Here is a 19,214-nt window from a genome sequence, read left to right as displayed (position 1 = left end):
GGTTTATTTCAGAAAACTTTAAATATTTCAAATGATTTTCTCTTTCAAAGAGTTCTTGTTTCTTATCTTGATAAGACACGTATATTTCTTCTTTATTTATCGTCATAATTTATTATTTAAAGTTTCATTCAACTTTTCAATTCTTTTTGTTAATTCCTTTATTTCAGAATCTTTTTCTTCAATTTTTAAATGAGATAGACTTAGAGGGCTGTTAATTTTAGATTCTCTTATTCTAAAACTAGATGTTGAAAATGAATTTCTTGACGGTTGTTTTAATAACAAAACTGGGCTTTCAATAGCCTTATTTCTTGGAATTTCTGTTTTTACAAACTTTTGAAATAGTTCATCAACATAAATTCTTTCTTTATCTTTGAAGTCTATACTATGATGACTATTTGTCAGCGCATAATTAATTGCATATGTGATAGAAAATGGTTCATCATTTTGTTCCATTAAATCTATCTTATGGAATTTATAAGCCAGACTTAAGGATCTGCCGAGATTTTCGGTTGATAGAGGAATAGCGTATCCAATATGAGCATTGAATTTAACATTTACATTTGCCAAGTTACCATGGATTATTCCAATTATTTTATCTCTAGGATTAGTGATTCTTTTATCACAGATTGCCAGACTTATTGGAGAATTAATTCCTTTCATGTATGTGGATTTAACTAAAACTTGAATGGTACTAATATGAATCCATCCAATTTTAGATCTTTTTTGTTGATCTTTAATTTTTCCAATTTGTTTATTTACATCTTGTTCATTTATCAGAGCTATTTCAAGTTCTCCATTTGCGGATTGTATTTTTATTGGAGTTTCAATCTGAATTTTTCCATAATATATTATATTTTTTCTATTAAAGATTTCTTTTAGAGGATTTTGTTTATTAAAATTATCGTTAGGTTTAAGATCTAATTCCGTTTTTAAAATAGCTTGTTTTTCATTATCAAGTAAAGCAGTTAGCTTATAGTAATCAGATTCTTCAGTTATTTCTATATCTTCTAAATAATTCATAACTTAAAAAGATTGGGATAAAGATGTACCTTTCTGGAGAATAAACTTCTTTATTTATTGCTATTTTACAATATGTGCTTTGTTCTCCAGAGGGGAGATTTTACAAATTAATTCCAGAGGGGAATATCTTAGAATTATTTTTCTAATGGATCAGACTCCAGAATCGCCTTAGCTACTTCCTCTTCGCCCTCCTGGCCTGTGAGTACTCTAAGCTTCCTGCTTTCTGATTTCTGATTTCTAATGCTCTATCAAATAACTTAGCACTCTATTTATAATGGTTGGGTTTGATGGACAAATCCCATCCTTACCCTTCTTATGACGTCATTGCTTACGTCATTGAGCAATAATTCGCACCAACTACATTATTGGTGCCTTGTGACGAAAGCTCTTACATCATTCAACAATAATGTTGATGGATGACTCAGATGTCTCATCCTCTTCTTTTCCCATGTGGGTGGGGTCTTCAGCATTGTTGCTTTCTTCAGACATTTCTGAGGCGCACAGCTGGCACCTATGGTCTTCTTTGTCTTTTAGTAAATGGCATAGATTCCTCCTTATCCCGTCAGGAAGTTTTTCCAGTAATCCAGAAAAGTTGTAAAATGCTGATTCAAAATCCACTAGAAGTCTCATCTCTCTTGATTCAATTTGGTTTTTCTTACTAGAAACAATTAGAGTGTTTCTACTTTTGTAGTTTATTCTTGTTCTGGATTCTTTGTTTATTTTTTGGGCTCTCTCGAAGACTCTTGCCAATGTACTGGCCAATCTTCCTTCGTCGCTATAAATTGATAGATCTTGAACTTGTTCTATTGGTTGAAAATCTCCTGGGAAGACTGACATGAAAATTACTTGAAATGCTGGGATCAAACATTCTCCTTCTTCATTGAAGATTGGCTGACTACTTGTAAATTTTAGGGATATATCTCTTGGTTCTCTTGCATCAATCATATTTTTGAATTTTTTCACTGCATCTATAAAACCTGCAGGAAATTCTTTAATGATATTTAAATTGTCAAAAATTAGGATTGTATCAATTAATCCGTATTGGAAAAACTGATATGTATCAGAGGGTGAAGCCTCTGGGAAGATTACCAGCTTTGTTAGCTGTTCTTTGTTAATGGGATAATATCCCAATATTGCTCTTTTGTCTAGAGTCCAATTTAGAACCAGATTTAAGGTTTCTCTACAGTTTGATCTACAGACCCTTTTCTTGTCATTTATTTCGGCTCTTGTGGGAATATTTTTCATTAGTCCAGTCCTTTGGGTTTGGGCTGTTCTTTGGATTTGTACTGGAGCTTTTTCTGCTCTTTTTAGAATTTGCTCTGGATGGAGCACTTCATATTCTCTGAGGGATTCTTTTGCCTCTTCTATTGTCAAGAATCCTCCTTTGTGAATAGTTTTGGGCTGATGGGTGAATGGGGCTGCTTTAGCCCAATCATCGTAAACTCCTTTCATTGGGCCATTATATATGACATAATATTTTTTATCCTGAGTTGATTTTTTAACTATTTCTGCCAGAGTTTTATTTTCAGGGATTTTTTCAGAAAAAATTGGTTTTGGGTTTTGTGGCTGGTCCACCACGCTTAGCTGGCTGAACTCTGATGGTGTTGCGAGCATTGGTATTGGAGCAGGTAATGTTGCTTGCTGGGGAACTTTCATGGCTTCCATGGCCTTCTTGATAGATTGAATTTTAGTTCTTAGCTGGTGGCAATGATTGCACCTTTCAAGCTCTTGTTCAAGCTTCTGGATTTCTTGATTCATTGTGTTGACAATGAACTCCATTCTCTTGTCAATGTATCTGCAATAATATTTTTATTTCCTTTAATATACTCGATTTTTATCGGATATTGTAATAGAAACATTTGCCATCTTACCAGACGACCCTGATTATAGTCAGATTGTAAATTATATCTAATAAAACCTGTTAAATAACTTGAGTCTGTTCGTAATGTAAATTCCCTTGGAAGTAGATCAATCCTCCATTTCTTAATAGTTTTTATTGCTGCTAGAGTTTCTTTTTCATGGGTAGTATACCTCTGTTCTGTTGGTGTAAATGTTCCAGAAATATATCTGCATAGTAATTCCTTTGAGGAATGTTTAGAATCTAGTGATTCTTTTTCTTTGTTCAAGCTTTTTTCAGCTTTTTTAGCTTTTAGACAGCCTGACTAGGTCTTGTCTGAAGCATCTGTTTCTACTATTAAATAGTCATCTTCTTCCGGAATATAAAGTTCTGGAAGATTTTTACAAAGTTCTTTAATTTTTTGAATCTGCAGGCTATCCTTTTCTTCCCATTTCCAACTCTTTTTTATACTTATTTTTGAAAATAAGTTTTTAGTATAATCTGTTATATTCTTTAAAAATCCTTGATCAGAAATATAATTTATGCATCCTAAAAATCTTTGTAATTGTTTTCTATCTTCCATTTTATCAGGAAATAAATCTACTTTTTCTAATACATTTGGTTGAAGTTTTAACTTCCCTTCAGTAGATAGAATTAATCCAAGAAATTCTATTTCTTGTTTTGCTATCTTAGCTTTCTTTTTACTGAGGACTAAACCTTTTTCCTTACATCTTTCTAAGACAATTAGTAATTTTTGAAGATGATCTTCTTTATCTTGTTTTGTAAAGATTAGTATATCATCAATGTAAACTAGAACAAAATCATTTAAATCTTTTAAATTTTCTTCCATAAATCTCTAATAAATACCTGGAGCTTGTTTTAGTCCAAATGGTAGGACATTCCATTCGTAGAGTAAAACTCCTGTTGATTCTTTTGTTGGACAAGTAAAGGCAGTTAATTTCTTTGTTTCTTCGTCTAAACGAAGTTGCCAATATCCTGATTTTGCATCGAGCGATGAAAACCAAGTTGCTCCTTTGATTTTTTCTAGAATGGAATCCTTTCTTGGGAGCTTATGAGCATCTCCTATGGTTGCTTCATTCATTTTTTTATAATTAATAACCATTCTTCGTTTTCCTCTTTTAATTTCGTTATTGTTTTCAACATAGAAGGCTGGGGCCGCATGAGGACTTTTACTTAGTCTTATAATTCCTTTATCCAAAAGATCCTTACATTCGGATGAAAATTCTTCCTTATCTCGAGCTGAATAGGGGATTCTATTTGGAACATTTATTTCCCTTGTAGGAACTTTTAGCTTAATACTTATTAATTCTTTGTTTGTATTTTTAATATCTAAAGGATTTTCAGCACAAACTTCATTTAAAAGTTCTTCTATTTTAATTTCAAGGTCATTTTTTGGAGTTTTTATCTGAAAATATAGGTTCAAATAACATTCTTCTAGAATAGAAAATATTTTAAATTTTAGAATTTCGTTTATAGTAGTAGTTGGGATTTTTATTAATTTTGCCCTTTGATTTAGAGAGGAATCATATGGGGCTTTTAGAACTATATATGTTAATTCTTGGATAAAAGGGTGATAAAGTTTAAGGAAATTATTTCCTATAATTAAATCTATTCCAGATTCTAATTTATATATAGCTGGAATGATGAATCTGTAATTTTGAATGAAGACTTCAATCATTTCTGCTTTAAAATTAATTTTGTGTATAGATTTATCGGCTATTCTAATTCTTAGTGGATTTTTTAATTTTTTCCAGTTAAGTTTTATATTTGAACTTGCAAAACATTTTGTTGCCCCTGTGTCTATGAAGGCATTAATAAATTTTTCTGTAATTTTTACAGTAATAAATGTGGCGCTATTACTCAGTTCCTGAGTTTGTCTCTGAGTCTGTTTCTGAGACATATTCAAAAATATATTTAGTTCATCATCAGATTCTTCTAAAGGTTCCATAAAACAAGTTTTTGCGACTTCTAGTTGTTTAGTTAGGTCTTTTTTATCCTTCTTTTTGGACATTCATTTGCATAATGTCCTTCTTCTTGACAATACCAACATTTACAGTTTTCTTTTTTATTTGGGCAATAGTTCTTTTGTTTTTATTGATACTTCTTTCCCTAAAATATCTCTTTTTTCTCCAATTTGGATAATATTTTCTTTTTCTAAAATGATATTTTCTTTTTCTTTGGATATTTTTATAAGGATGGTATTTCCGAATATTTTTATTAGAACCATATTTTTGAGGAATTTCTTCGTTATCTTGACAACAAATTCTAATTATATTATTAAATCTTTTCTGAGTAGCTTCCTGCATACAGCGTTCTTTTATTTCCTCTCTTATTGCAGATGTTGCTCCACCGAAATTATTTTCAATTGTTTTATTATTTATTTCTCTTATAAATCTTCCCATAATAATTTCATTAGCAGGATATGGAAGTTTTGTGATATATATGTTAAGATAATGATTTTTATCTTCTTCTTTTAATTTATAATAATGTATTCTATATTCACAAATATAGGATTCTATATAGCATAGATCGAATATTTGAATATTGGCCAAGTGATTTTTTGCTTCTAAATACTCTTTTTCAGAAATTTCGGTTCTATAATTTATGACATTTTTCCAAAAAATTCTTTGTATAGAACCCTCATTATGTGTGCTATTTTATCATAAGCTGTTGTTTTTTCAGCTAATTCTTCTATTATTTTATTATCTATTGATAACATATAATTTCTTATGGTTCCTTTAGTGTGGAAACCTATGAAGTTCCAAATATCCATTTCAGATAATTCATTTAATTTTGGGTTTGTATAAGCTTCTAACAGAAAAGAGTTCATCCAATCTTCGAAAATTTCTTTTTCGTTCTTTTTGCAATCTAGGTCAAGCATTTTTTCTCCTTCTAGCTCTGAATTTTAGGAATGTATTTTGATGGTATTTTAGTATATTTCGAATTTTTGCTTATAAAACCTTTTTTGAAAGCATAATTTTCAAAACCTGTTTCCCATTAAATTGGGTTTGATTATTATTCCCAGATGTTCCAGCTTCATCCTTTACTTGTACTGGATGTACTGGTTCTTCATCACTAGAATAGTCTAAAACATATTCTTCTCTTTCAGAAAAATCTGGTTCTTCTTTAATCTGAAAACCTTGTTCCATAAGATTATCTTCTTGAGCCATTTTTAATTGTTTAAAAAGCATTGTAACTTCTTCTAATTTTTCATCAATATTCATAATTTTAGAGGTGGTCTAATCTTTAGATTTGTTGTATCGATTTTATTTTGGACTTCTTCTTTTTTAGGAATTTCTTTTTGGAAATGTTTATCAAGTATTTGTTCAATTTTATTTATCATATTAGGTTCTTCCTTTTCTTTATTTTTCTGAAATTTTAGAGAAACTAATATTTCTTCAAGCATATCTATTATAGAATTTAATTGTGGATTAAAAGTATGATGAAGGTGGGGATAATTATCTCCCTGGTAACATTTTTTAGAAACTCCATGTGAAATATAAGTTTTTTCGGGCTTTTGAAGTCCTTCAATAAAACTTATAGTAAAATAAAGATTTTGAGAAAAATCATTTTGTATTGATTTTAAGAATTCGGTGTCATTACAATTGACATTAGTTAAAATCATTAGTTTTTGATCTATTAATTTTGATAGATTAATTATTTCTTCTCTTAAATCTTCTAATTTACTAGTTTTTTCCATAAGGTGACGCTTTTCTTTGAAAAGGGCAACGGTTTTCAATTAAAAGTGTGGTTTTAGAATGAGTGGTTCAGATTTTGCCACATATCACATCTTTAAAACAACATCTTTACCATATATTTCACCTTACATTTTATGTTTCTATTGACTTATGCATATGCTAGTGCTACAAAGGTTCAGGTCAAAAGTTCCTCGCTTTCAAGTTATATTTGGAACAGTAATCATCATTGCAGTGAGAACATAGAAATTAAACTACGGCAATTGCAATTAAATATTTACCCGTATTGAAATCCGTAGCCCTCCTTTCGGCAAATGTGTACTTTTTCTTAAAGACTAAAGAGATATTTGACAGAAATTAATTTAAGGATAGTAAATGATGGTATAATTTATTATATTTAGGAATGTCAATATCATTCGAATTTGTGGATTTTCACTCTGTTTTTATAGCTTTATTTGTTTATAAAGATAGGACACCGAGACAAGGACACAGAAACATAAAATTATGTTTGGCAGAGGAGATATGACAGAGATAATGTGTCCAGAAATACTGAATTAGTGTATTTTGTGTTCATCCTAACAGAAAAGACACGGAGATACTAACAAGAGACACAATTTATTTTTTATTTTTTCTTTCATTATTCTTGTTAATTTTTCATAATTATATTTATTATTATTATATTTTTCATCTAAAATTTTTTGAATGAAAAAAAATGAGAATAAATTAAATTTTTATAATTTATTCTAGTTTATCATCAAACAGAATATAAGAACACAAAATTTTGTGTCTCTGTCTATTTGTCCTGTTCTCAATGTCTTGTCATGTTCTATTATCGACAACAAACGCAGCCTATTTGTTCGGGACAGGTAATTACTACAACAAATTAAATATATAGCTACATTTATTTTACAACACTTGAAATAAGTGTCTCTATTTAGTAATACCGTGACACTTTTGAATCAATTTTTTTATGGTCACTAGTCACTATAACGAGTCTGTATCTCTCACATTTTCTCATTTACTTGCTGTTTCTTCCACCCTATTCACGCTCGTACTCGTTTGATATGAGAAGAGGACATGAGAAAGTATCACCGCAGCGTAGCCTTCGTCACCACACTGCCGTTTGCGTTCGCCGTTCTCCGTTCGCCGTTCACTGTCCCCCTCGTCGTCCTTCTCTTCCCCTCTTTTACGAGTATGAACCCTAATCTATTCTGTTCAGAAAAAAGGAGCTGCACCCTAGCCACCAAGCTATTTCTTCAAACTTCTATTCTAGGTAAGGTCGAGCAGCTTCATTTCCTTCCCTTTATCCTCCAATTCAAAATTTCTCAAAATTTCTGAACCTTCCCCTAGCTCTATTCGTACAAATTATTCGAATTTTGTTAACACAGACACCACCACAAGCAAAGAGGAATGAATGTTCTTCCCTTTCTCCTGTTTGAATTGGCCGAATGGCCTTGAGGATGTGACTAAAATTCTGGTTTCTTGTAATTGCTAGGGTTCAGATTCAGGAGAGAAGCAGGAGCAAAATTTTGTGTTTTTGATTCACAACAAAAGGTAAGGGATTAGGATAGCTAGATATTCATGATTGTAACTATGTTTGAAAGTGATGATTGCTGTTTGATTATGTGAATGGATGATGATGAGTGCATGATTGAAATTCTATTTTTAGATGTAGCAGAAATTGGATGAACTATTATGTACATGCATTTTGGTATTGTTGAATTGATGAATCTGATATCTTAGGGTTGTGCTAATAGTTGTATCAACGTTGGTTAACTAAAAAAAAGTTAGAAGTGTGATTTTAGAAAGGTTTAAAGCTTAGATACAAGATTTTGTATGAGGTTGTTGAATTGCTTGTTACAGAAATTCAGCAGATTTGGCGTCAACTTGTGGAAACTTCTGGGAGCAATCTATATGGTAATGATTTGTAAAATTAATTTTCTATAAGACCTGGGTGTGTATAGATTATCCCACAAAAATTTTAGAATTTATTGATGGGTAGATTAGGAGGAATGAATTTTGAAAATCGATGGTTTATGCAACATGATCTATTTTTGGGTTATTGAGGCAACAAATTCTAATCTACCTAACTTTAAATTCTGATAAAATTTTGACTAGTAGTGTTTCTATTTTGTGGAATTTTAGTCTGACTTTGAAGATGTACCCAGCAGAGCTCTCACTCACATCTTGGATATGCTTTTTGGGCATTTTTGAGGGTGCAATTGCAACCTTTATATTTGAACGTGATATGAGTGTTTGGTCCATTGGCTGGGACTCAAGGCTTCTTGCTTGTGTTTATTCTGTGAGTTATATATTAAACTTATTATCTTGGTTTAATTCAATTATTATTAGTATGGCAATTTAATTTATAAATAATTTTAATGCTCTTCAACCAGGGAGTGGTGTTTTCTGGAATTGAGTTGTGACTAGAGGACGTGGACCAGTTTTTGTGACTTCTTTCAGTCCACTAATTATGATTATCACTGCTGCATTGGGTACTATCACATAGATTGTGTTTTAAATATTATTTTATTCAAGCTAACAGTTGCTTTAAATAATAGAGTAATTCATCAACATTTCTTGTTATATTCCAATAGCAAGAAGTTAACTATATTTATTTATCAGATACAGAATAGATTGCTCATTTTTCTTATTATTTCCTAAAAAAATAATATAAAGATATAACATATAATTTGAACTTAGATTAATTAAATGTCACTTTTATATATACACTTCGTAATGGTTATCTCATGAGGCAAATTTCAGCTGAAGAGGTATTAACAACAGATTTTTTATTGTTAAAGTACTCCTCCTATGTGATTATCTTTTAGAAGAAGAAACTCACTTGCATATTTAATATGAAAAAATTTTGCAGGGTGGTCCAAGTTCTAAAACTCCTATGTGTATTTTGCGGCTGTATTTAGTAGAATCAACAAATCAGGAACTAAATCAAAGGATTCCAATGTTCAAACTTCCCACCTAGATCTTTTGTCGTGTCGTTAACGTCCATTTGCTGGTACTTTTTCTACTTCATCCTTTTTTTCTTTCTTTTGTTTTTAATGTTTGTTGTCTTCATTTTTAACTGCAGGGGGAGAAAGAAAGGGGGGTTGAGAAGAAATGAAAATTCCTGAGAGAAATGGTTAAACGATAATTTGTTCTCTTGTTTCGCTATGTCCTGAAAGGGGGAAAAATTAAGCCTAGATTATGTTCAGAAGGTACGGCAGTTGAATATTTTCGACTTGAATTTAATATTTGAAATTCTTCCCTGCTTTATGTTCATCTTTAAAATAAGTGGCACTGCCTTGTTTAATGGCATTGTAAGTTCTTGATACTTTCATTCATCATGATAAAATTAAATCCAATTAAAATTTAATCTACTTAGTCTTCTTTTCCTTTTGGGCCGAGTGCCTTCCACTATAATAAATAAATAAAATTTGATCTGTTTAGAATAATTGCAATATGATATAGAATTATTACTGAGTTTATGATTATGGTGTGCAGGAGAAGTTCTGTAACTATGGTTGTGTGAAACGGTTTTTGAAAGCCAAGAATGATAATGTGAAAAAGGCAGCAAAACAACTCAGGGCATGCCTTTCATGGAGAGACACCATTGTCACTGGTATCGTACATGCATTTTCAGTTACTTTTGAAATCATCCACTTGTCTTTTTGTTAGTTTTTGAATCTTGCTTTACTTTTTTCTTTTTTTTGTTTTGAATTATGCGTCAAAGAAAAAGAACATGCATCCTACTCCCTAGAAAAAAATACCCAAATACCAAATCTCTGTCATTTTCTTTTCAATTTTTTTATCCGTTTTATTGAAATAATAATAATTTTTTAAAAACAGAATATTTGATAGCTGATGATTTCTCAGCTGAACTAGCTGATGGACTGACCTATGTAGCTGGTCATGACGAAGAATCCAGACCTATTTTGGTAATCTCACTACTTCATTTATCAGCTAACATAGAAAGTTTGTATATATATATATATATATATATATATACCATCAAGTGTTCTATTTTCTGTAGCAGAAGTAGCAGCCATATGGATAGATAGATAATAAAATGACAAATTAGAGAGGGGACAAAATCACGGAGGAGCTTATAGATGTTTTATTCTTAGAATAAGCTTTAGCAATATGATGATAATAATAATGAGTTCTGATTTTTGGGGATATATATAATAATAATTAATTAAATATAAAATATTATTATATTGCTATTGATTATGATATTGATGATGAATGGAAGAGTATGGAAGAACATAATGTGTGGGCCTTTAATTGAGTTCTCACCGCCTTCACTGATTTTTAGAAGATGTGATCTGATAGTTATTGGCTTATTGTTGTGCCTTCCAAACAAGATATTGTAATCATCAAAATCTTACTTGTATGCCACGTTCTTGGTGCAGAACTCAAATTTAATATTACTTATAAAATAAAATAATATAATATAATTTTAACTAAAACTATGTTCCCTCTTTCAATTTTATCCAAAGCTTCAAACTTTGACCTTAATTAATGTTATAGTATATTTTGGATTTTGGACTTAGCTTAAAAAAATCTTTCTTTTTGTCAATACTTATTCATTTAGTTTGAACCGTTCCCAATTTTTAGTTGAATTGCATATAAGGAATTTGGGGAATGTTCAAATCTTTTGAGTATGTGTCATATTGACTATTGAGTTGAATTGCTTATTAAGGGTCATTTCTAAAGATTTGGACTTTGTCATTATTGTTCAGTAGCAAAGTAGTGTGTTAAATGGATGCAAGTTGTAGGACTTACCGTCTTAGAACCCATCATGCAATATTCTTGATGAGTTCCTGGACCTTGTTAGTTTCACTTTGTTTATTGTTGTTATCGGAGATTGGTATCTCTGTTTATTTCCCTTTTGTCAGAATCCAAACAATGGTTTTTATTATGTAAATGTAGGATGTCACATTTCATTCCTCGTTAAAACATATGCTTAGGTTTTGTATAGTGATTTGTTTATTGGTTTAGGGAAGAATTTTGGTCAGCAGGAAACCTGGTTCCATTTCTAGTTCCTTTTTTATTTTTTGTTGGGGATGAGGAGGAAAGGGGGGTGGGGGTGGGTTTGCTTTTCACTAATTGCTTTCGAATTTCCTGTATCTTCTGCATAAAATGGTTTAGTAGTTTCCACTTTCATAACATCGTTCTTAATAATGTTTTTCTCTTCCAGATGGAGCTAGCGAGAAAATTTTTTAAGGATGGAAGGGATGTTGATTTAGAAGGTTGGTCTAACATTTTGTTGCTAGAGCTGATAACTTAGTATTAGTCATGTACATGATAGTATGATACTATTTTAGTTTAAACTAAGAATTAGAAGTAGTAACAGTGCTTGATCTTGAGAACAGAGTAGTGACGAATCCTAGTAATTAAACCATCTCTAGTTTCATTTAAACTAACAGAGCATATTTTCTGTATTGTGTTCTTCTAGGATCATTTTGTCAAAGAGAAGATGATGACCATAACTTTCAAATATATAGGTTTCTGAAGATTGAACTTTGGAATTCTATGTATTCACACTGCATATAACAATGACAGAGAGAGCATTACCTTCCCTTTTCTGTTTTATAGATCCAACTTACATGAATCGAGCCATTCTAAGAAGAGATTCGAGCCATTCTAAGCAATGCTTCTGATAATGTGTACTGCATACTTCTCGCTCAAAGTATTGTTCATGGAGCAATGGCAGATTACACTAGCCATACAAGTGGACTTGTCTATGTAAGACAAACTTATATACCCTTCTATGTAAGTTCATCATTGAACATTTGCATTTGTGATCTCATTCTAACAAAAAAATAAAGCAAGTTTAGAAAGTAACTTCTATTCAGGAAGTAATAATAGCAGAGAGTAAATAATAAACACTTTTTGGTAGCAAAAGTTATGTAAATCTTTGTCCTAACTCTTTGTTGGGTTCATTTTTATGCAGAGAGTCAATGAAAACCGGAATCATGTAGTGATAACTGATAGAATGTGGGCTAGGTTGTTATCTTCGACGAATCAACTCAGCTTTTTGGGCAACAAGTGTTACAATGAAGATAACATCGAAGAAGAAGAACCATTAAACCAGCTGCTACATGGAGAATTTTCAGATGACACCTTGGTTAAGAAAGAAATTAGCAGCATTTAACAATATGCTTTCTAAATGTTATTGTCATTCCTTCATACCCCTTCACTATGCTATATGCATTTAATTTTTAGTAGTATATATGAGCTTTTTTCTTCTCTCTTTTTTTGGGCCCCTCCACTCCATAAAATGGCTGGGGAAAAATTAGCCTCGCATTGTTACTATTTTTGTAAAATTTGTAGGATTGAATTTGGATTTGTTGAAATACAATGTTATTTTTGGAGAATTCAACGTTTGATAATAGAAATCTTTGATGTTGGAGAGTTTATGACAGTTTAAAATAGTCATTAAATACAGAAAAAAACTGTCACAGGAATAAGTAACTTAGTAACGGTTTTAAATCTAAAAACTGTCACTAAAAATATTGTGACGGTTTAAAGAGTCACTAAATATGTTAAAAATTATCATAAGAACTAGTAACTTGGTGGCGGTTTAAAATAGTCATGAAATATGAGAAAAAACTGTCACAAAATTTAGTAATTTAATGACAGCTTCAAAACGTCGCGAAATACAGTATAAAAAACACGTTTATAAGTGTTACAAATTAGTGACGGTTTTATATTTTAAAAACCGTCACAAACAATTTAGCGACACTCCTTACTAATGGTGGTCCAAAACCGTCACTATGTCAGCTGGCGACGCTCAAATCTGTGACGCTCTTTTTGACCGTCGCAAAACCATTTAGTGATAGTTAAAACCGTCACAAAACATTAAAAAAACCGTCACTAAAATGCTATTTTGTTGTAGTGAATGTGGGACGGGTTTTTAGCAGAGCGGATTTTTGGGAGAGGCGGGACGGAGTCGGGTTTAGGTAATACCCGTCCCGTTATGTATATAATATATGTAAAATAATTATTAAATGATTAATAATATTGTATCACATTTTTAAATTTTTACTTTAATTTATGTTATGTATGTGATGATGGTTATATAAATTTTGAAATTTAATTTTATTTATTGAATTTTAATAATTATAGGGGTGGGTAGGGGCAGGGCGGGTAGGGCCGAGGCGGGTACCCGCAGAGACGGGTTAGGGTTCAACATTTTATTACCCGCGGATAAAAGTGGGACGGGTTCTATGCGGATTGTTGTAAGGCGGGACGGGATCGAACATAACAAAAATCCGCTCCTACCCGCTCCATTGCCACCCCTACTTATATTGTATTATGATGTGTTTTATGCAAAAATATTGATGATTTGAATTATTATATATCTATAAAATGCAATTTACATTTGTCAGAAAGAAAAAAAAAACTAAATGACCTGCAAAACGCATTTTGTGTTTTTAGGAGAACAGAGTAAAAGAGAAAAAAAGGAAAATGAGTTACCAAATCCAAGTTGAAGTGTGTCACCATGTAGGAGACAAGTCTACAACTTTGATCAGATTTTCTTTTGATTCAAACAAAACACAAGTTATGTTTTTTAGGGTGCATAACAAAATTGAATTTGTATTTTGTAGGTGTACCACTTCCTGCGTGTAAGATACATAAAAGTGCATGGCACAAGCTTGAACATTATAATCCATCAGAATTTGCATTTTAAGCAAAAGGAAAACGATTGAGATAGAGAAGAAGCACTGCATTGAAATTGAGGAGAGTTATTTTCAGCTACTATTTGTGTAAATTTAATTTTGATAAAATAGTTTATGATTTTACATTCAGTATAAAAAATTGTGTTTAAAATGACGATTTTCGGAGTTACTACAAGGTCTAAATTGTCATTATTATCTTAAATGGCAGTAAAAAACCGTCATAATTCTATGACAATTTTTTAAAATCGTCACAATTTATATAGTTAAATGACAGTTTTTCCTACGTTTAAAATGGTGGTCGAAACTGTCATTTTATTTTAATAAAATGGCAATTTTTATTTTTTTAAAACGACAGTTTAAACTAGTTAAAATGACATTTTTTATGTTTAAAATGGCAATTAAAATCGTCATTTTTACTAAATAAAATGGCAATTTTTCGTTTAAAGTGATGGTTAAAATCGTCGTTTTTTACCCGTTAAAATGGAAGATTTTACTCATTTAAAATCACGATTTTAACCACTGTTTTTACTTAAATAAATAGAAGTTTTATACCGTTCAAAATGACAGTTTTAATCATCATTTTTACTGAATTAAAATGACAATTTTATACTATTTTTTATCGGATTGAAATAACAACTTTTGCTCGTTTAAATTGACGGTTGGAACAAACAATTTTTATATTTCAAATAGTTTTTATAATTCATATATAATCATAAAAAATTAAAAGTCATAAACCAAAAACAAAGTATCAAAGATAACATGATTTTTCAATAATACGTCTTAACATATGGTCCTTAATATATAGATATCATGCAAAATCATGCTTTCTTTATTGCTCGTTCCAAAAAATCTACTTTCCAACTCTTTTGGCGATAAAATCTCGCTTTCTTGATCCAATTTTTACGATAAAAAAAAAAGAGAGTTAAGGATTAACCAATAAAAAATTAGATTCCTATATGTTACTTTAGGTGTGCATGCATAGGTCATAGAATAAGATTATTATTTTTTTTCTTCAAACAAGAATATTAATACCATAACAATTGATTATACAAGAAAAATTATCATTTCAACCTTTTTTTCTTGCTATTAACTTAGCACCTGTGGTATGAAAAATTGTTTGTTTTTGTCGAATTTTTTAATTCCTCTTATAAAGATTCTGCAAAATAAACTTAAAATGGAATTAATCTTCTTATATAAATAATATATATGAACACTAAGATCAAATGATATGGGAAGAAGTGACACCTTATGATGCTTATTGTTAATTAGCAGCAGGTGTTGATCTATAAATATTAGTATGCACAAGTCAAATTGTAATCAAATACAACTATACTTTTTTCTTTTATCTCTTCATTAATATTAGTCCTTAGGAAAAAAAATTCTTAATATCTAGAAGAACAAAACGATGGTTTAATAATTAGAATTCTCTTCCTAAATAGTAAAATGTTAGTAAAATTATTAAAATTAAAATTACAAAGTTTAGAAAAGTGCTTACAGTAACAAAGGGTCACGGACTAGAAGACCATAAACAAGGAAGTGACACAGAGAAAGACAAACAGCATTAGAAAAAAGGGCAAAAACTTTGTACTATTTGTTTGGATCACTAGCCTCTGCACATATAAATTCAAGTACAACCATAATCAATAAATATATGGCATGGTTTATTTGATTTTTAGTGTTATTACATGCCCCTTGCTTTTTATTTATATATAGCTAGCACACTAGTTTTCTTTCCCTTCCAATGCCACCATGTTCTACATAATTCATTTGAACATTCTTGTATTATTAATCTCAAAATTGAGATACTTTGGAGCTTCATAAATACTATGACAAAATAGAATTATGTCAAATGTAATACAAAATAATTTATTGTTGAATATCTGCTTTCCAGTGTTGTCAAGCTTTAGTGATGGTCCTTTCATATCAACTTCAAGAAAGAAATGGTTCCCCCTAACCCCTTCCATGGTTGCAATATTTCTAATTTTCTGAATTTTGCAAGGTGAATGAGAACCTTTCCTTTTGCCAAGAAATAATAAATTAAGATGAAAATTGACGCTTCACTTACCAGGGCTTTCTCCCACAAATTTTCTACCAACTTCATGAACTAATAGAACAAATTATCAAGAATTTAAAGAATGTACTTTACAATTTACATCTGAAAAGAATTTGATTTTTAACCTACTTTTTCGGGGCTATGATGAGTTGAGCATTTGCTTCAGCATAGGATGCCATGTGACCATGTCATTGATTGCTGTATTCACCTTCTCTAGTGTAAGCCTACCTCTTGTGTATTTAAGGTAGCGTTTGTTTTGAGGTACTGAGATAGAGATTGGAAGACTAAGATTTAATATTATGTTTGTTGGTTCAGAGACTGGTATTAAACTTTCCGTCTCCGTTCCCAAAATTTCAGTATTTCAGTACCTCCAAAATGTAGAGACATATGGGACTAAAATTGTTAGAGATGAACACTGAAATTTTAATAACATTTTATACCTAAAATACTCTCATTTCAATTAATTAATTTCAATTTTACCTTTTGTACAAATTAAATTAGAGTTTCATTCTTGTTTTAATTTCTATCTCTCACTTTGTACCAAATAGAATATTGAAATTTATTTCAATCTTTGTCTCTTAGTCTCTGTCTCTCAATCTCAGTCATTCCGTCTCTGTCTCTTCACTAAACACTACCTAATATCACTCACAAAGTGTTAGATAATGTAGGAATAAAACTTAGATAGATATAAATTTACTACCAAAAGCCAAAGCACAAAGGTATTATCGATTAATCAAATAATGAGAAGGAAAAAGAATTTCAAACCTGCTGGATTGCTCTAAGAGATTTTCATTTAAAAATCAGAAGCAATGGAAAAAAATTAAAAGGATTGAAGCTACAAGAGCTTATAACAATGACAACTAAATTTTTTATTTTTCTTTATCTGAGCATGCAATTTACATAGATGTTAAGATGAACTCAAATTACTTACGGTGACAAAGAATCTAGTTCACTTGCAGTAACATGGGACACGTTGGTGAACTCAGTTATTCAAGGCAAGGCAAAAAATCAGATTTTGAATCAACAAACCAAAATTAAACTCTAGGTAATTAGGCATTTTTAGTGTGAAGTATATATACATGCTAAATGAATATGTAAGTATAATACCCGTACTTAATTGACTCTAAGATCACTCACTCTCCTAAAAAATACTACCATATTTTTAATCTCTCAAACTTATTAACACTCATAGAACAAACTTCTTATAATCATGTTTTTTTCATTTTAAGGAACACATATATAGTACATATGTTTAAGCCTATTTATAGGCAACTACTTAACCAAGATAATATTTTTTAATTGCTAAGAATCAAAGACAGTGACAATAAATTAATTATAGTGCATGCTAATGAATGTTGTGGAGTCTTCTATGTTGAACTCAACTTGTACAAGTTGATAGTATAAGAGGTTTGTAGAATCTTGGTGATAAATCATAATCTTATAACTACTTTAAATTTAAATTGAATTTTGTCTTTGATTTTTCTAAACTTTTGTTATTTGTATACTACTTGATTTAATTTTCTAACATTACCTTGATAAATTCTATTTTTAGGGTTTATCTTATGTTAAATTTAGAGAATTTTATCAATTTTTTTTTACATTTATTCACTAAATTAGCATAGTTTTGTAATTCTCCCTAATTTGTGCTTAAGAGTGAAAAATACTTTTTAGGCCTTAAAATTGCTAATTTTAATTCACTATAATTCCATTCGATGCATTGATATGTTTGTTGAGTAATTTCAAGATTTATAAGGCAAAGATTGGATGGAAGAAGTGAAGAAAAAGCATGCAAAGTGGAGAACTCATGAAGAAATGAGCATTTGGAGGATTGATGGCGACACGTACGCATGACCAACTCGTACGCGTGAGAAGGTCATTTGCCAGGTGACGCGTACGTGTGACCCATCCGTACGCGTGACAAGTGGCACGTGACCTCATTAAAGGCAAAATGCTGAGGGCAATTTCTGAGTCCATTCAAGCCCAGATTTAACTTATTTCTGATGCTATTGAACCCAAGGATTGGAGGGGGAATGAATCAAGTAGTCATAGTTTACTTTTCACCATATTTTAGGTTAGGTTTTTAGAGAGAGAAGCTCTCTTTTCTCTCTAAAAATTAGGGTAGATTAGTTTAATTCCTCTTTAGTTCTCTCTTTAATTATTGTTTTACTGTAGTTTCATTTATGTTTTCATACTTTATTGTCTTGGGTCTCTTTGTTTACATTGTTAATTTCTCTTTTACGTCATTTTTATGTGTATGAACTCTTGCTAGTTTTAATTTTCATTAATGCAATTTATGTTTCATGTTTCTTATTGTTTAGTTGAATTGTTGTTGTTTTCTTCTTGCTTTGGGTAGATGTAGAATTTATATTTCTTACAATTTTACCATGCTTTCCTTTTAGTGCCTTCCAAGTGTTTGATAAAATACTTGGTTGGTTTTTAGAGTAGATTTTGGTACTCTTGGTATGTGATTGAGGACTTAGGTCCCTTGAGATTATTGATGTCCAATTCCATTGGTGATTTAGGATTGTTTATTGGTTCTAGGACCAATTATGTCCACTTGACTTTTCGTTAATGGACTTTGTTTCGAGATTGCTAAGGACGTCCACTGGTCATGATGCTATATGGGTAATAGTAGACAGATTGACAAAATCGGCACATTTTCTCCTGATCTGAGTTGACTATACCTTGGAAAGACTTGCTTGGATATACATTCAAGAAATAGTACGATTACACGGAGTACCTTCATCTATTGTGTCAGATCGAGATCGAAGTTTACTTCTAGATTTTGGGGAGCTTTTTAGAAGGCATTTGGAACAAAACTACATATGAGTACAGCATACCATCCTCAAATAGGTAGGCAATTAGAACAGACGATTTGTACATTAGATGATACGCTAAGGTCC

General features: G+C 30.9%; 1 protein-coding gene and 1 long non-coding RNA gene across 9 annotated transcripts; one reads left to right on the top strand and one right to left on the bottom strand.

The window, feature by feature from the left end:
• Positions 1 to 1,413: 1,413 nt before the first annotated feature.
• On the bottom strand, positions 1,414 to 2,799 carry LOC130939849 (uncharacterized). The gene has a single exon (XM_057867915.1). It carries the CDS (start codon positions 2,797 to 2,799, stop codon positions 1,414 to 1,416), a length of 1,386 nt encoding a protein of 461 aa, XP_057723898.1.
• Positions 2,800 to 7,556: 4,757 nt separating this feature from the next.
• On the top strand, positions 7,557 to 12,992 carry LOC130939477 (uncharacterized). Of its 8 annotated transcripts, none has more exons than XR_009070203.1 (12): positions 7,557 to 7,846; positions 8,069 to 8,127; positions 8,437 to 8,490; positions 8,745 to 8,875; positions 8,970 to 9,068; positions 9,449 to 9,589; positions 9,662 to 9,788; positions 10,075 to 10,192; positions 10,420 to 10,508; positions 11,774 to 11,825; positions 12,032 to 12,348; positions 12,530 to 12,992. It is a non-coding gene; the product is annotated as an uncharacterized LOC130939477 (long non-coding RNA). The 8 variants fall into 8 exon arrangements; XR_009070207.1 differs by having other exon boundaries at positions 9,449 to 9,788; positions 12,032 to 12,080; positions 12,172 to 12,348; XR_009070208.1 differs by having other exon boundaries at positions 9,449 to 9,788; positions 12,172 to 12,348.
• Positions 12,993 to 19,214: the final 6,222 nt, after the last annotated feature.

The sequence above is a fragment of the Arachis stenosperma genome, chromosome 7 (assembly GCF_014773155.1).
Source record: "Arachis stenosperma cultivar V10309 chromosome 7, arast.V10309.gnm1.PFL2, whole genome shotgun sequence".
Classification (NCBI taxonomy): domain Eukaryota; kingdom Viridiplantae; phylum Streptophyta; class Magnoliopsida; order Fabales; family Fabaceae; genus Arachis; species Arachis stenosperma.
This window is presented reverse-complemented; position numbering and strand designations above follow the sequence as displayed.

Bases quoted from the DNA above. Each gene is read 5' to 3' on its own strand.
- LOC130939849 (XM_057867915.1), bottom strand. From the start codon at position 2,799: ATGGAGTTCATTGTCAACACAATGAATCAAGAAATCCAGAAGCTTGAA.